The sequence below is a fragment of the Biomphalaria glabrata genome, chromosome 7 (assembly GCF_947242115.1).
Source record: "Biomphalaria glabrata chromosome 7, xgBioGlab47.1, whole genome shotgun sequence".
NCBI classification, from domain to species: domain Eukaryota; kingdom Metazoa; phylum Mollusca; class Gastropoda; family Planorbidae; genus Biomphalaria; species Biomphalaria glabrata.
In genome coordinates, this window is record NC_074717.1 from 3,405,658 (window position 1) to 3,419,570 (window position 13,913).

The following is a 13,913-nucleotide window of genomic DNA, read 5'->3' on the forward strand; positions in this document are numbered from 1 at the left end:
GACTAATGACAGTGTCAGATAATTGTGTGTCACATTACGGGACTCGTCGGATTACTGAGAGTGTCGGATTACTGTGTCTGATTACTGAGTGTGTTAAATTACTGAATGTGTCGGATTACTGAATGTGTCGGATTACTGAATGTGTTTGATTACTGAATGTGTCGGATTACTGAATGTGTCGGATTACTGAATGTGTCGGATTACTGAATGTGTCGGATTACTGAATGTGTCGGATTACTGAATGTGTCGGATTACTGAATGTTTCGGATTACTGAATGTGTTAAATTACTGAATGTGTCGAATTACTGAATGTGTCGGATTACTGAATGTGTCGAATTACTGAATGTGTCGGATTACCGAGTGTGTCATACACTTTGTCAACATAAATCTATATCATATTGAACCTAGAACAAAACTAATCTTCATGTACCTACATCCGAGAAATAAATCAGAGATCTACTTAATACCAATCAGTTTACACACACCCCAACACCAAGCCCCTGATTTAGAATTAATAAGGCCCTAAGCTTTTTGAAATATGGGGGCCCTTGTAAATACACTACTTGCTACATCTATGTTATTATATCGTGTAAGTATCATCCGAGCCTTTTTTTGGGCCCCCCAAGAAAGACGGGTCCCTAAGGTACAGCTTAAGTTGCCTAAAGATAAAACCAACTCTGCACACCCAGATACACAAAACAGACAAGAATATATTCTTTTTCTTTCTTTCTCTACCTCTACCTGTTGTCTTAGGTTCTCACATCAGTACCCACACCAGACCCCACATGAGACCCTCTAGTATCTTTGTTGTAAGTTTTGATCAACAAAATAAGACAATAATATATTTTTTTAATGCATGCTGTTTGTTCAAGGCACAATTAGGCTTGTACATTTTTTTATATCCAAATAATGTGTACATCATATAGATCTAGGCATGTACAAGAAACAAAGTTAAATATCAATATGTACAAATATCAGTTAATAAAAATACAAATATATAATATCTGAGACTTACAAAAAATAGAAACTGTTTACTAGAAGACGTGGATAAGACATCGTCATTGGAGTCGGAAGAGTAAGGATAAGTGCAGATCTTCACGTGAACAGGGAGACCCAGTGACGACCTACATATTTTAGCATACATGATGTAGTAAAATCATCCTTTGTATAAAGTGAATAGGATTGTTTTCAAAGACACAATGATTGGATCGAGACTAATCGTGAAAAGGGCCTGAACGCTGGCCTGCAACGCCGCTACCTGTGGGCAGTGCAGATCAATAGCTCGTTGGTCTGTACGGCGTGGCAACGAGCTATTGGTGTTCGCTGCCCAAAGGTTGTGACGTCGCAGCTCAGTGTTGAGGCCTTTTGTAACGATTGGTCACGGTTGGATGAACATAAAAAAAAAGCACGTTACATTGTGACTTGTACTGTAATGCACTCAAAGTCACGTGACTTATCTGCCAAAGTTAAAGGTGTTAAATGACTTGATATCGCCATTCGGTCATCCACCTGATGTGAACTTATAGCCGTCAAAAGTATACACACTTTTATAAATGTTTTACGTTGGGTCTATGTAGTGAAAAACATAAAGTCTTTTTTAAAAACAAATGCTAACACATTCATAGATATTTGAAAACATGTTGAACACAACGTTCTTGAAGAGAGGCACTTGGGAAACATGTATAACAGTCTCAAAGTTATTTTGTGTAGAATTAGCCGATTAACTCTTTCTCTCCTAACTGACGATACCAGCGTTGATTCCACCAGAATGTGGTAAATAATTACGGAGAGAAAGAGTTAATCCTTTCTTGATTGAAACTCTATTCAGCGTACTAATCTTAAGACTGCCCACACACGACTTCTCATACTGTCTCGTTCACCTACTTATAAACGCATCGCGATCAAGCATATCATGTATCTAACCTACTCATCTCCAAGGGTCCTCCCATCGCCGAGTTATCCAAGGGGTTCCCTTTCACGAAGTGTGAGATCAATCGTAAAGCCGAGATGAAGTTTGTTTTGATCGAAGCTGTGTTCATGTCAAGGCGATTAATCAACCTTCTCTTAATGATGGCACATCTTCACTGGGACCTTGTTACACCATGCTGGGCATCTGCATTTAGAATGTAGGACACGTCCTCACTGGGACCTTGTTACACCATGCTGGGCATCTGCATTTAGAATGTAGGACATGTCCTCACTGGGACCTTGTTACACCATGCTGGGCATCAGCATTTAGAATGTAGGACACGTCCTCACTGGGACCTTGTTACGCCATGCTGGGCATCTGCAATTAGAATGTAGGACACGTCCTCACTGGGACCTTGTTACACCATGCTGGGCATCTGCAATTAGAATGTAGGACACGTCCTCACTGGGACCTTGTTACACCATGCTGGGCATCTGCATTTAGAATGTAGGACATGTCCTCACTGGGACCTTGTTACACCATGCTGGGCATCAGCATTTAGAATGTAGGACACGTCCTCACTGGGACCTTGTTACACCATGCTGGGCATCTGCATTTAGAATGCAGGACACGTCCTCACTGGGACCTTGTTACACCATGCTGGGCATCTGCATTTAGAATGCAGGACACGTCCTCGCTGGGACCTTGTTACACCATGCTGGGCATCAGCATTTAGAATGCAGGACACGTCCTCACTGGGACCTTCTGCATCGTTTTTTTGTACTTTTTAAAAAATATTTATAAAGAATTAAATTGTTTTAGACACACAGTGTGAACAAAAAATACCATTGTTAAATACTCGTTTAATTTGTCCATTGTCAGAGATATAACTCACCCATCTCGCGAGAGTAAGGTGATTGCACTGTGGATTATTTTGATTGTCAATCTAATGTATAAGTTCTGCGATTTAAAAAGGGTCTACATTAAGATATTGCAACAACGCCTCCTGTTGCATTCAAGTTGTGCTTTTCACAACGACTTTAAATTTAACGCATTCACTCTAATTATGGTTCTTTGACTTTGAATAAAATAAAAATAAAATGCTAAAACTTGAGATACTTTTTGAAACACTTCAATCATCTATCTAGAATTCTAGATGCTAACATGCGTAAAGAGCTGCCACTGTGGGTGTTTTTATAGTGCCTCTGGAAACGAGCCACTCTCTTAAAGGAGTACAACGGAGTACTTCTGTCACATCCGACCAGCTGCCTTCCTGTTCTGTAGTTCACAGACTTTGGTTTATTTTTTTACGAATCTTAAATTGGTTATATTCGTATGACTTAATTTAATCATTGCTTGAAGTCCTTTTTCAGACTAGTTAAAACGGAATTTCCCAAATTAAAGGACACCGTAGGATTGCATTGTCTAGGACACTGGAAGATTGAATTGTCCTGGTCACACGAGAACTGCATTGTCCACGACGTCATAGAACTGAGGACACCATAGAACCGCATTGTCCGAGCCACTCAAAGTTAGCATTGTCTAAGCCTTCAGCGGGTTGTATCACCTAAGGTTGCATTGTAAATCCTTAAATTAAATTAACTTTTAGCAGCCAACTGTGAGTTTTTAAGATCAAGCGGTGCTGTTATTGTCTTCATATGTATTCCTTATAAAGCGTAGATATAAGCCAATAATACTGTTGGGATTTTCCCTTTTTTTTTGGTTTGTTTTCCTTGCATGATTTGAATTATTTTGTGTGAATGAATCTCATGTGTTCCTAATTCGAATGTTTCAAACCAATATTCAAATTAAGAGTTAGATATCATAATAAATGTGTCCAGATTTTAGACCGCCATCAGTTTCCGAATTAACTTGGCATGTCAGCTTAAAGAACTCTTCATTTTAATGTAAATCTCATTGGGTAAGAGGTATCACGTGATACAATTTTTTTAAAAAATTGCGCTTGCCCTACTTTTTTTTATATACAGCTTAGCGTTCCATCCAATCTCGTTGGGTCATACGTGTCACGTGATGCAATTTAAATAAGTGGGTGGTCCTATGCCTTATGCAGCTTGGTGCTCTTTCAAGGCGTCGTTGTCGACCGGCTTCATCGTCTTGAGATACTTGATCTCATACTTGGACTCGGGCTGGGTGTAAGAAAAGGTTTTGGACATGCCCAGGAAGGGAGTGGGCCGGGTCAGGCTGGCCGAACCGTACGGGTACACGTTGTCGTCTTTGGGGTGCCACATGTTACCGTGGTAGTTGCCGTAGATGTCCGGCATGCGGTGGTCCAGGTTGGTCACGCCCATCACGCCCGTGGGGGTGCCGGGGTACACGCCCTGTTCGATCATGATGTCGTCCGGGGTCATCTCCATGGTCAGGAAGCGCTTGTAGTTTCCGGATTCGGTCATGACGTCAGGGATTCTCTCCCCTTCCGGGCCTTGCAGGTGGTGGTCTGTGATGCTGTAGCGGTGGCTGTTGTCCACCATGGCGTTGTTGGGGGCCGGGGAGTTCATTCTGCCGAACGCCACGTAGTGCTGACGATCAAGTCCTCCTGGTTCAAATAAAAAATAAAACTTATGATATTTCTAAACGGACAAATTGCCGTGTTGTTGTTGTTGTTTTTTTTTTGTATTAAGTAAGAATAAAAGACAACTTAAAAACGGTTTATGTGTATTTGCGTACACATTTCATTTTAGAGTGTCAAAAAGGGTCAAGGTTGAGCCCTTTTATGACCTTCACACAAAGGAAGGGTTTTACCCAGAGGTCAGAAATGAGAGATCTCTCTTCGGATGTGTGGCTGAGAGGCGTAAACCTCTTAACTGCCTATGTAGGTGGCCCGAGTTTAAAACCCTAACTTGAGCTGAGTTTGCTGAGCTCCTAAAGCCAGCACTAAAACCTTTTTTCCAGTTACTCCTCTTCCCACTGATGGACTGAACAGATAGCGCACCAAGGAGTGAAAACCTAAAGGGAAATAAAGCATCGAAGGAAAAAAAAAAACATGAATTATCTCCCTTTGCTTCTGCTGCTTACTTTACTAAAACAGATTAGGGCTTTATCTGAGTCGACTGTGGCGTAATAGATGGCTCATCACTTAGCCTGTTGGCTCTCAAATTCTCAGTACACAATAAATGACGTTATAATGTGAAGCTTAAAACGTCTTGTTAGCAAAATGTGTATATTGGAGAGTTTCAAGATAAACTTAACAATGTCAAGGACGCTTCACTGTTGCCAACTTGATAAAAATGAATTGACCTTTACTTTTAACACTATTTCATTGGGTGCCTCTTTATCTTCGAATCAACCTTTTATTACCAAAGTTAGTCACCCATTTAATTTCAAATATGTTTTACGTAATTGAGATAGAGATTATATACTTTTGCACGCGACCATACACTAAAGTTTGAACTTGATCCATAAACGATGAGGTGAAGAAAAGAACCTGTACACCATTTGTAGCAGACAGACAATGTGAGTTCATATAAGCTTTGTAAAAATATAATCTCAGTTTAACATTATGACAATTTGCTTTTATCAGAAAGCTCACTTTCCACCACTAGTAAAAAAAATGCGGCATTAAACACCAGCTTACTTGATGATACAATGGTTCTCAAAATTAACTCGTTTGAAGGGACTCACCTTGTCTGTTTCCTGAAATTTCGTTTTGTCTGGACAACGACATGGAGGTGTTGGAACTGTTGCAGACGGCAATCTCAAGGGCGTTTCTCTGTGGGCTCTTGTGCGAGGCCGCTGCTGCTACAGCGGTGGCGTTAGAGTCTTGCCGCTTCCCGCGACCTCGCTTCCTCAGGTGGCACATGATGCAGAGACCCACCACCACGCAGGTCAGAATGAATCCGCCCACGGCGCCAAGGATGATGACGTACAGCTGACTGAGCCCCATGCCCTCTTTAGTTTCTGCTGATTAATACAACTTTACTGAATTATTCAGAAAACCAAAACCAAGAAATAAATAATAAAATCATACATTTATAAGAATTGTGCACATTTAAGAAATAATAGATACACTACCTCATCTTTGACCTGCATATGGAAGTATAGCTAGTTTTACAATTTATGTTTCTATAACATGTCATTAAACCAAAGACTGTAAAACTTCTATACTTCATCAACACATTTCTTAGACAATTCGACTTCTCACAGTAGTTGACCATTGAAAACATTCAAAAGGAACTCAGATTGTACTTTATAAAAAGAAAGACAATCAATGATATAATTGAACGCCTCTCTCTCTCTCTCTCTCTCTCTCTCTCTCTCTTGATCATTTATTACGATAATAAAGATTGAATTCGACTAGTGTATTTAATGGTAGTGAAACAAATCACAAAGTGAAAGCCTTGTGGTCTATAGGGCCGATTCTATAGGGCCGATTCTATAGGGCCGATTCTATAGGGCAGATGATGTTGTCATGGCCACATGACACCCTTGTTATCCGTGGGCCACAGAAACAGGTGACCTTTAAATCATCTGTCCTATAGACTGCAAGGCCTGAAAGGGATGGTTTACGGGTAGCCAGGTTACATAAATATGAATATTTAGATTTGGTTGACATAAGAATATAGAAAGAAATCGTCTGTTTGGAATAAAGGTTTTCTGCTTAAGCTAGTCAAGGGGAAGAACTAAAAAAAAAATTGCAACTCAAATTCAATACAAATTTTATTATTCTACAAATTAATGTTTTTGCAAAAGTCATTCTCCAAATCACCAGAACTTCAAAGATAAAAGAGTTTCTGTGGAATCAAACAATGGTTGCCAACCTTCAAGTTTTTCCTCCCTTTTTTTCTCGGTGTTGCCACCGTAGATATTTTTCCTGGGCCCATCAGAAAAACCTGTCTTTACGGCGCACCGTTCCGTCTCTGTCACATCCTTGCACAGCTCGGCCACCTTGCAGACGTGCTTCAAAGGCACGCAGTGGCTGCCACACTTCCGTTCGGATTCTCTGTTGCACTGACCTGTAGAAGAAGAAGCGAGATGTGGAGTGAGGCATACAGGGCTATTAGTATTATCATTCCATTTGTGGAGTATCTGACCAGTGATATGACAGGTGGGGGGGGGGGAGGGGGTCCATCTTTGACTTGCGATACTGGGGGCCTTATCTTAGACCTGCAAATTTGGAGGTCCCATCTTTGTCCTGCGATATGGGGGGGGGGGTTTCATCTTTGACCTGCATTAGACCTGTGATATAGGGGTCCCATATCTGACCTGCGATATTGCGGGGCACCATCTTTGACCTGCAGTATGGGGCCCAATTTTTAGCCTGCGATATCGGAGGCCCATCATTGACCTACAATATTGGGGGGCTCCATCTTGCCTTTAGATAAGTTTTTTTTTTTTCAAGGAATTTTTATATTTTGCTTGTTTTTGTTTTTTTTCCTTCATTGTTTCAATTTGCTGTCTATGTCTGTATTGTAGCGTCTACATAATTGGATTATGAAGAAATTCCCAATAGTGATCGCGATCTTCGGCCGCTTACAGCGGGCCCAGGATGGCGCCCTACGTGTATGACACGACCCAATTGTAAATGTCGTTGGCATTGTGGAACCCCCAGACAGCCCACGCCAGTCTTGTCTTTTCTTATAAAATACAGACGTTACTTCAAAAAAGATGATGATTAAGTCCTACCCGTCAATCATTCAGTCATGCATGTTAACCAATGACCTAAATTCTGCCAAGTCACTGGTTTTCCTGGCTAGCTCAGGCAACCCATTCCATGCTCTAATAGCACTAGGGAAGAAGGAGTATTTGTACAAATTTGTCCTAGCATATGGAATGAGGTATATGCCTTTATCTTTGTGTCTTTCTGAGTATTTTATTAAATTTTGTTTTTGTATTTGAAGATTATGGTTCAGTGTTTTATGTATAATTGCTACTTTACTTTTGAGTCCTCTGTCCTGAAGGCTTTCTAAATTTAATGTATTTACAAAAGGTGTTACTCTAGTCAAATGTGAAAATTCGTTTGTTATGAATCTTACTGCTAGGTCAGTCCGTTTGAAGAAATCCTTCCTGAAGTAGAATGGGTAATGGGGGGTGGGGGGGTGACATCAACTTTCCCTATCTCTAATGGACTTTTTCGAAAGAAGTTAGAATTATCTTGATGGGGGTACCGTCAACATGGATCTCCAATGAGGTCTCACCTTTGCGAGTTAGCAAGTACTTGATTCTGAAAGATGGCTTATGTTTGATAGACTCTGTGTACACTCGCACGAAGATGCGGTTGCTGTCAGAGCTGTACTCAAACTTATCTACGTTGTCCTTGCAGACGTCCACTTTGATGTCCTTGTCCAGCGTGGTCCGGTCAAAGACCGTGATGTTGTTGCGGTGACAGCCTTTGGTGTGATTCAGTCGGATATCTTGACCATTCAAATAAATCTGTGAAAATGTCAGAAATATAAACGCATTATTAAATGACCAAAGCTGAACGACTTCAACATGTCATGAATCTTTAATAACTTTAATAAGAAAAATAAATTTAAATACTATGTAAATTTAGGGAGACCAATTCTATAATACATATCCTATGTTTGGGATCTCAACTTAAAAATAGAAACTAAGAGTAAACACAAAGCCACCGCTTATTCACAGACAATTTATAAAAAAAAAACTAATAAAATACCCAGAAAGACATAAATGTAAAGGTACATTTTTTATAGAACACACAAAAATGAATACATACAAGTGCTCCTTATCTTATCTTATATAATACAGACGTTACTTCAAAATAGAAGACGATTATGACCTGCGCGTCAAGCATCTAGTCATGCATGTTAACTATTGACTTAAATTCTGCCAAGTCATTGATTTTCCTGGCTAGCTCAGGCAACCCATTCCATGCTCTAATAGCACTAGGGAAGAAGGAGTATTTGTACAAATTTGTCCTAGCATACGGGACGAGGAATGTACCTTTATCTTTGTGTCTTTCAGAGTATTTTATTAAATTTTGTTTTTGTATTTGAAGATTTTGGTTCAGTGTTTTATGTATAACAGCTACTTCACATTAGGGTCTTCTATCCTGAAGGCTTTCTAAATAAATGGATTTTACTAAAGGTGTTAATCTAGTTAAATGTGAATATTCGTTTGTTATGAATCTCACTGCTATATTTTGTGTCTATTCCAGTTTCTTATAGCTCTACAACGATGGAGGGCTCCTAGATGAAGGACATATGTTACTACTTTTACAGCATTTAAGCATGAAAGAAACTGTCTAAATCAGCTTAGAAAAACAATAACATAGCAGGTTATATGTCTCTTATATTAAAATGCACGAGTGGAATGACACATGGCTACACTTGGGATGAAATTATCTTGTAAAAAAAAAAGAACGTCTGTAATTTATAAGATAAGATAAACACCAATCGCCTAATAACTAAGACACTCCAGGACAAAAAACTGAAAAGAGATGTTACGTTCTGTATATTTCCCTTTGTTCTAATTATAGATTATGTTGTTTTTTTTTTATAATCGTTCAATATGGTCTGGTATTCAAAAACCTTGGATAATGTTAAATGAAGATTGCGCCAGTCTTGTTGATGTCCAAGAGCTGAGCCGAAGGCTCTTCGAGCTCTAAGTTTGAAAAAAAAACCTGTTTGGACGCCAAACAGTAAAAAAAAACAAAACCTGTGAGAACACAGTTCTGTTTGAGAGAGACCCGAGTCAATGCCTATATAAAACATTGCTGTTTCCAATGCCTTTGGCCCCCGACGCATGCTTGGCTGCACATGGCCGAAGGCCGAGGGCACCGAGAGCCTCCGCCATTTTCCTTCGTTATACCAAGCTGGCTGTGCGGGACCCGCCATTTATGTAACGGTCCCTTTGAGGAACAGCGCATGGATGTGGGACGTGTTTGTGGGGACTTTTTTGCAAATCCGCCCGTGCAATGGATTGACTCTCGTCTACCCGTGGGCATCCCCACGGGAGTCTTGTGTTGCTACCCATTTAGCCTAATCACTTCCTCTATTGGTCGTTTCCACGCGGGCGCCACGATGAGGCAGGGCAACGTGCTCGCGTTGCGCCAGTCTTGTTGATGTCTAAAGGGCTGAGCCGAAGGCTCTTCGAGCCCTAAGTTTGAAAAAAAACCTGCTTGGACGCCAAACAGTAAAAAAAAAAAAAACCTGTGTGAACACACAGTTCTGTTTGGGAGAGACCCTAGACAATGCCTATGTAAGGCATTGCTGTTGACCGATGCGTTTGACCCCCGACACGTGGGCTGCTTACCGAGTAGCCCCGTTCTGTGAATATTTCCCACGTGCAGTCAACCGGGGCGCCTTTGGGGAGCTCTAGTTCCTCCTCCCCTGAGAGATCAGCTGTGGTGAAATAATCGAATGATTTGTCCAGGCCTAACCGTAAGTGGAAGTAGCAGGCAGGATAACTCTCGACTGAAATAGAACGAATTCACCAAATGAAACAAAATTTCAATGCATAATACCAAAACCAATAAAAATGTCTTATAAAGTCATGTTAATTTACAAAGAATTTAAAGCTAATTATAGCACAAACACATCATAAATTAAATATTTAAAACGTACAAATTATGTAAATGATAACTTGTCTATTATTTTAAACAAGCTGCCAAAACTAAAAAATAAAATGATACATAACTTTAACTTGATTATTGTTTCCGAATACAGGAATCTTGTTTGGGCTACCTGGCTCAAATGTCTACATAATAATAAGGTGTTTGATCCTAATCACTTGGAAATAACATTTAGAAAAATAATGGACTTTAGGGTAGAGAATTATCTAGTTTGATTTTCATATACCTGTACAATGCTCATGTAGTTTTTCAGAAATAGGGTGTTGGGGGTCAGGGATATCTGATATTGTGTTGATTGTTCTGGAGTAGAGTATACTTGTATCATTTTTCTGTCTTTAGGGGGTTCATTGGTTAGGTAGTGTGTCTTTGATATTAAATAATATTTCTATTACTGTTACTATATTTTTAGATTAATCAATTTTCAATTGTTTATGATTTAATACTTGTGAATTATGATAACTTACAAATAAAAACATATTAAAAAAAATAAAAAAAAAAAAAAAGCCCACAAAAGAGGCAAGATGGCCCATAAAAGAGGCATATAAAGCCCAAAAAAGAGGCAAAGAAAAGAGGCATAAGGCCCAAGGATTCCTATGATGATAAAGCTAAAACTGAATAGCGCAAATTCTGAGGTTTCCTTAAAAAAAAAAAGAAAAAAAAAAAGTACAAATAAGCTTACTTATAATTAACATTTAGGAAAATTGTTAAATTTAAGGTAGAGAATTATTTAGTTTGAATTTGTAATGGTTTTACAATACTCAGGCAGTTATTCCAGAAGCAGTATTTTAAGAAATGGGGTTGGTGATATTTGATATTGTGTTACTAGTTTTATGCTACATGAAAAGAAATATGTCTTTATTTGTGTTGATATATGTATGAAGAGTATGTAGGCCTATGTAAGGTTATGCATGTATTAATGAATGTGCAAGTATATTTGTGAATTTACCTTTATCACCGGTTAGCTATTGATTAGTTTTTGATATGCTATTCTTAGATCATATTTGTGGCTCTGAATAATCCATCACACCTGATGGTTTCAGTACCTATTTGGTGTGTGGGTGCGGTCATGCGTGTGTTAGTGTGTAAGTGTTGGTGTGTATTTGCTTTTAATTTTGGATTTGTTCTCCTTTAGTTGTTGATGTGCTAATCCTTGTATCATTTTTCTATCTCTGAGAGTTTCAATAGTTATGTAGTATGTCTTTGCTATTAAATTATATTTTCATTACTATTATTATATTTTTGTAAACTAATTAAGTACAAGTTAATCATATTTCAAATTTTCTCTTTAATTCTTTATGATTTACTATTTGTGAAATGAGAGGACTTACAAATAAAAATGAAATTTAAAAAAAAGACCACACAAAAAAAGACTGAAGGGCCCAAAAGAGAGTCATATAAAGCCAAAAAAAAAGAGGCAAAGAAAAGAGGCCAAAGGCCCAAGGATTTTTATGATGACAAAGCTAAAATTAAATAGCGCAAATTCTGAGGTTTCCTAAAAAAAATAGCTTACCCTTGTTTACAACTGCTGCGTCGTTCTGAGCTGTGAAAGAAGAGATATTTTAAGATCCAAATTAGGAAAAAAAACAACACAAAAACATTACAAAATTGTTTTTCATTTCAAAAGAGCAATAAGGGAAAAAAAAACATACACGTCGCTTTGTTTATGACAATTAAATTATGCCCCTTTTAAAACGGAATAATATAGCCTACATTTTACATCCTAAATCCTGCATCTCAGACTTCATACATCACACACCGCAAAGCATGCATCCTATATCAAACAAAGCAAATCATACATTGTGCATCATACATCGAAAATATAACATCCTACATCATACTAAGCTCATTATAACCCTGCTTCGTACATAGCACATCCAACATCAATCATTGCACATTAAAAAGCCAACATCGTTCATCATTTTCCCTACATCATACAGCACATCAGAGTCGTACACCATACATCGCTCATCAGACATCTTATATCATACATATTACCTCAGACATCCTATACCATACATAGCACATCAGACTCAGACATCCCATACCAGACCTAGCACATCAGACATCCTATACCATGCATAAGACATCCTATACCAATATAAGACTAAGATTAAGACTGCTTTATTGATCCTTACGGAAATTGGTTGTGATTACAAGGACTCTTTTCTCATATAAAGACAACACAACAGAAAAATACACATAAATACAACAGACAACATAAAGAGTTCATTCAGCGACTACACACAGGTATCTTGGTGCATTTCATGTTCCCTGATCAATGAGTGGCGGTGATAGAGTCTGACCGAGTGAGGTACGAACGAGTTTTTGTACCGCTCCGTTCTTGTTTTGATTGACAGCAGTCGCCCACTTCGCAACGACCTGATGTAGTTCTGATGGAGCGGGTAGCCGTTGTCTTCCAAGATTTTATATTTTTCTTAGGCACTTTTGTTCAAAAAGTTCCTTTAAATGTGGTAATGTTGTGAGTGTAATTTTTGATGCTTTTTAATGATGTTTTCTAGACGTCGCAACAGTTTAGATGAGGCGTTGCCTTGTCAACAAGTTATTCCGTATGTTATCAGATTTTGTATAGTCGCGCCGTAAAAAGTCTCAAGGCTCAAGGATCAGACATCCTATACCATACATAGCACATCAGACATCCTGTATCAAACATAGCACGTCAGACATCCTATATCAAACATAGCACATAAGACATCCTATACCAATAAAGCACACCAGACATCCTATACCAAACATAGCACATCAGACATCCCATACCATACATCACTGGCGGATCCAGGGGGGGGCGGTAGGGGCGATCGCCCCCCCCCCCCACACTCGGCCGACCCCCCCCCCTGAGGGGGGGGGCGGACGAATTTTAGTATAGAATTCACACAATTTGTATACGAATTCATTACTTATGTTAATAATATATACTAATTATTTTTATTTCAACCTATTTTTAGATTATTTCGCCCCCCCCTCTAGTATGTTGGCCGATTTGGTGGGGTCGGGAGGGGGCGATGGTATCAATCCCGCCCCCCCCCCCATAAACTTTCGAGTGGGGGGGGCGGTCCAATTTCTTTGTAGAAATCACAGCTTGCTAACAGAATCAATTACATATCTATGTGATTAAAACTTGTTATTGATATTTGAACCGATCTTTGTATTATGTCGTTCCCTGTTTGCCAATTTATCTCTACTGCCCTTCCCACCTAAACCTTTTGAGGGGGGGGGGCGGTCCTACTTTAATGGAGAAATCATAGTTTGTGAACAAAATTAGTTGAATTAATATATAGATTTATATTATGTCGCTCGCCTTCTGGTATCTTGGCCGTTTCGGTGAGGTTGGGGGGGGGGCAATTGCATGTACTGCCCTCCCACTCTAGCCCTCTGAGTGTGGGGGGAGGGCGTTCCTATTTTTATGGAGAATCATAGTTTGTGAACAAAATTAGTTGA

The 13,913-nt window shown here is 39.2% G+C and overlaps 1 protein-coding gene across 2 annotated transcripts in view; it reads right to left on the reverse strand.

The window, feature by feature from the left end:
• Positions 1-285: 285 nt before the first annotated feature.
• LOC106053050 (neuropilin and tolloid-like protein 2) overlaps positions 286-13,913 on the reverse strand; it is a 58,943-nt gene continuing 45,315 nt past the window's right edge. Inside the window, exons 3-8 of one of the 2 annotated variants that reach the window (XM_056036149.1) lie at positions 11,968-11,997; positions 10,139-10,299; positions 8,062-8,296; positions 6,685-6,879; positions 5,549-5,824; positions 286-4,463 (exon numbers count right to left, since the gene is read on the reverse strand). In XM_056036149.1, the coding sequence (XP_055892124.1) occupies positions 3,973-4,463; positions 5,549-5,824; positions 6,685-6,879; positions 8,062-8,296; positions 10,139-10,299; positions 11,968-11,997 (1,388 nt within the window). In that variant the 3' untranslated portion in view covers positions 286-3,972. Of the gene's footprint in view, positions 4,464-5,548; positions 5,828-6,684; positions 6,880-8,061; positions 8,297-10,138; positions 10,300-11,967; positions 11,998-13,913 lie in introns of both variants that reach the window. The other variant, XM_056036148.1, reaches the window with a different exon arrangement.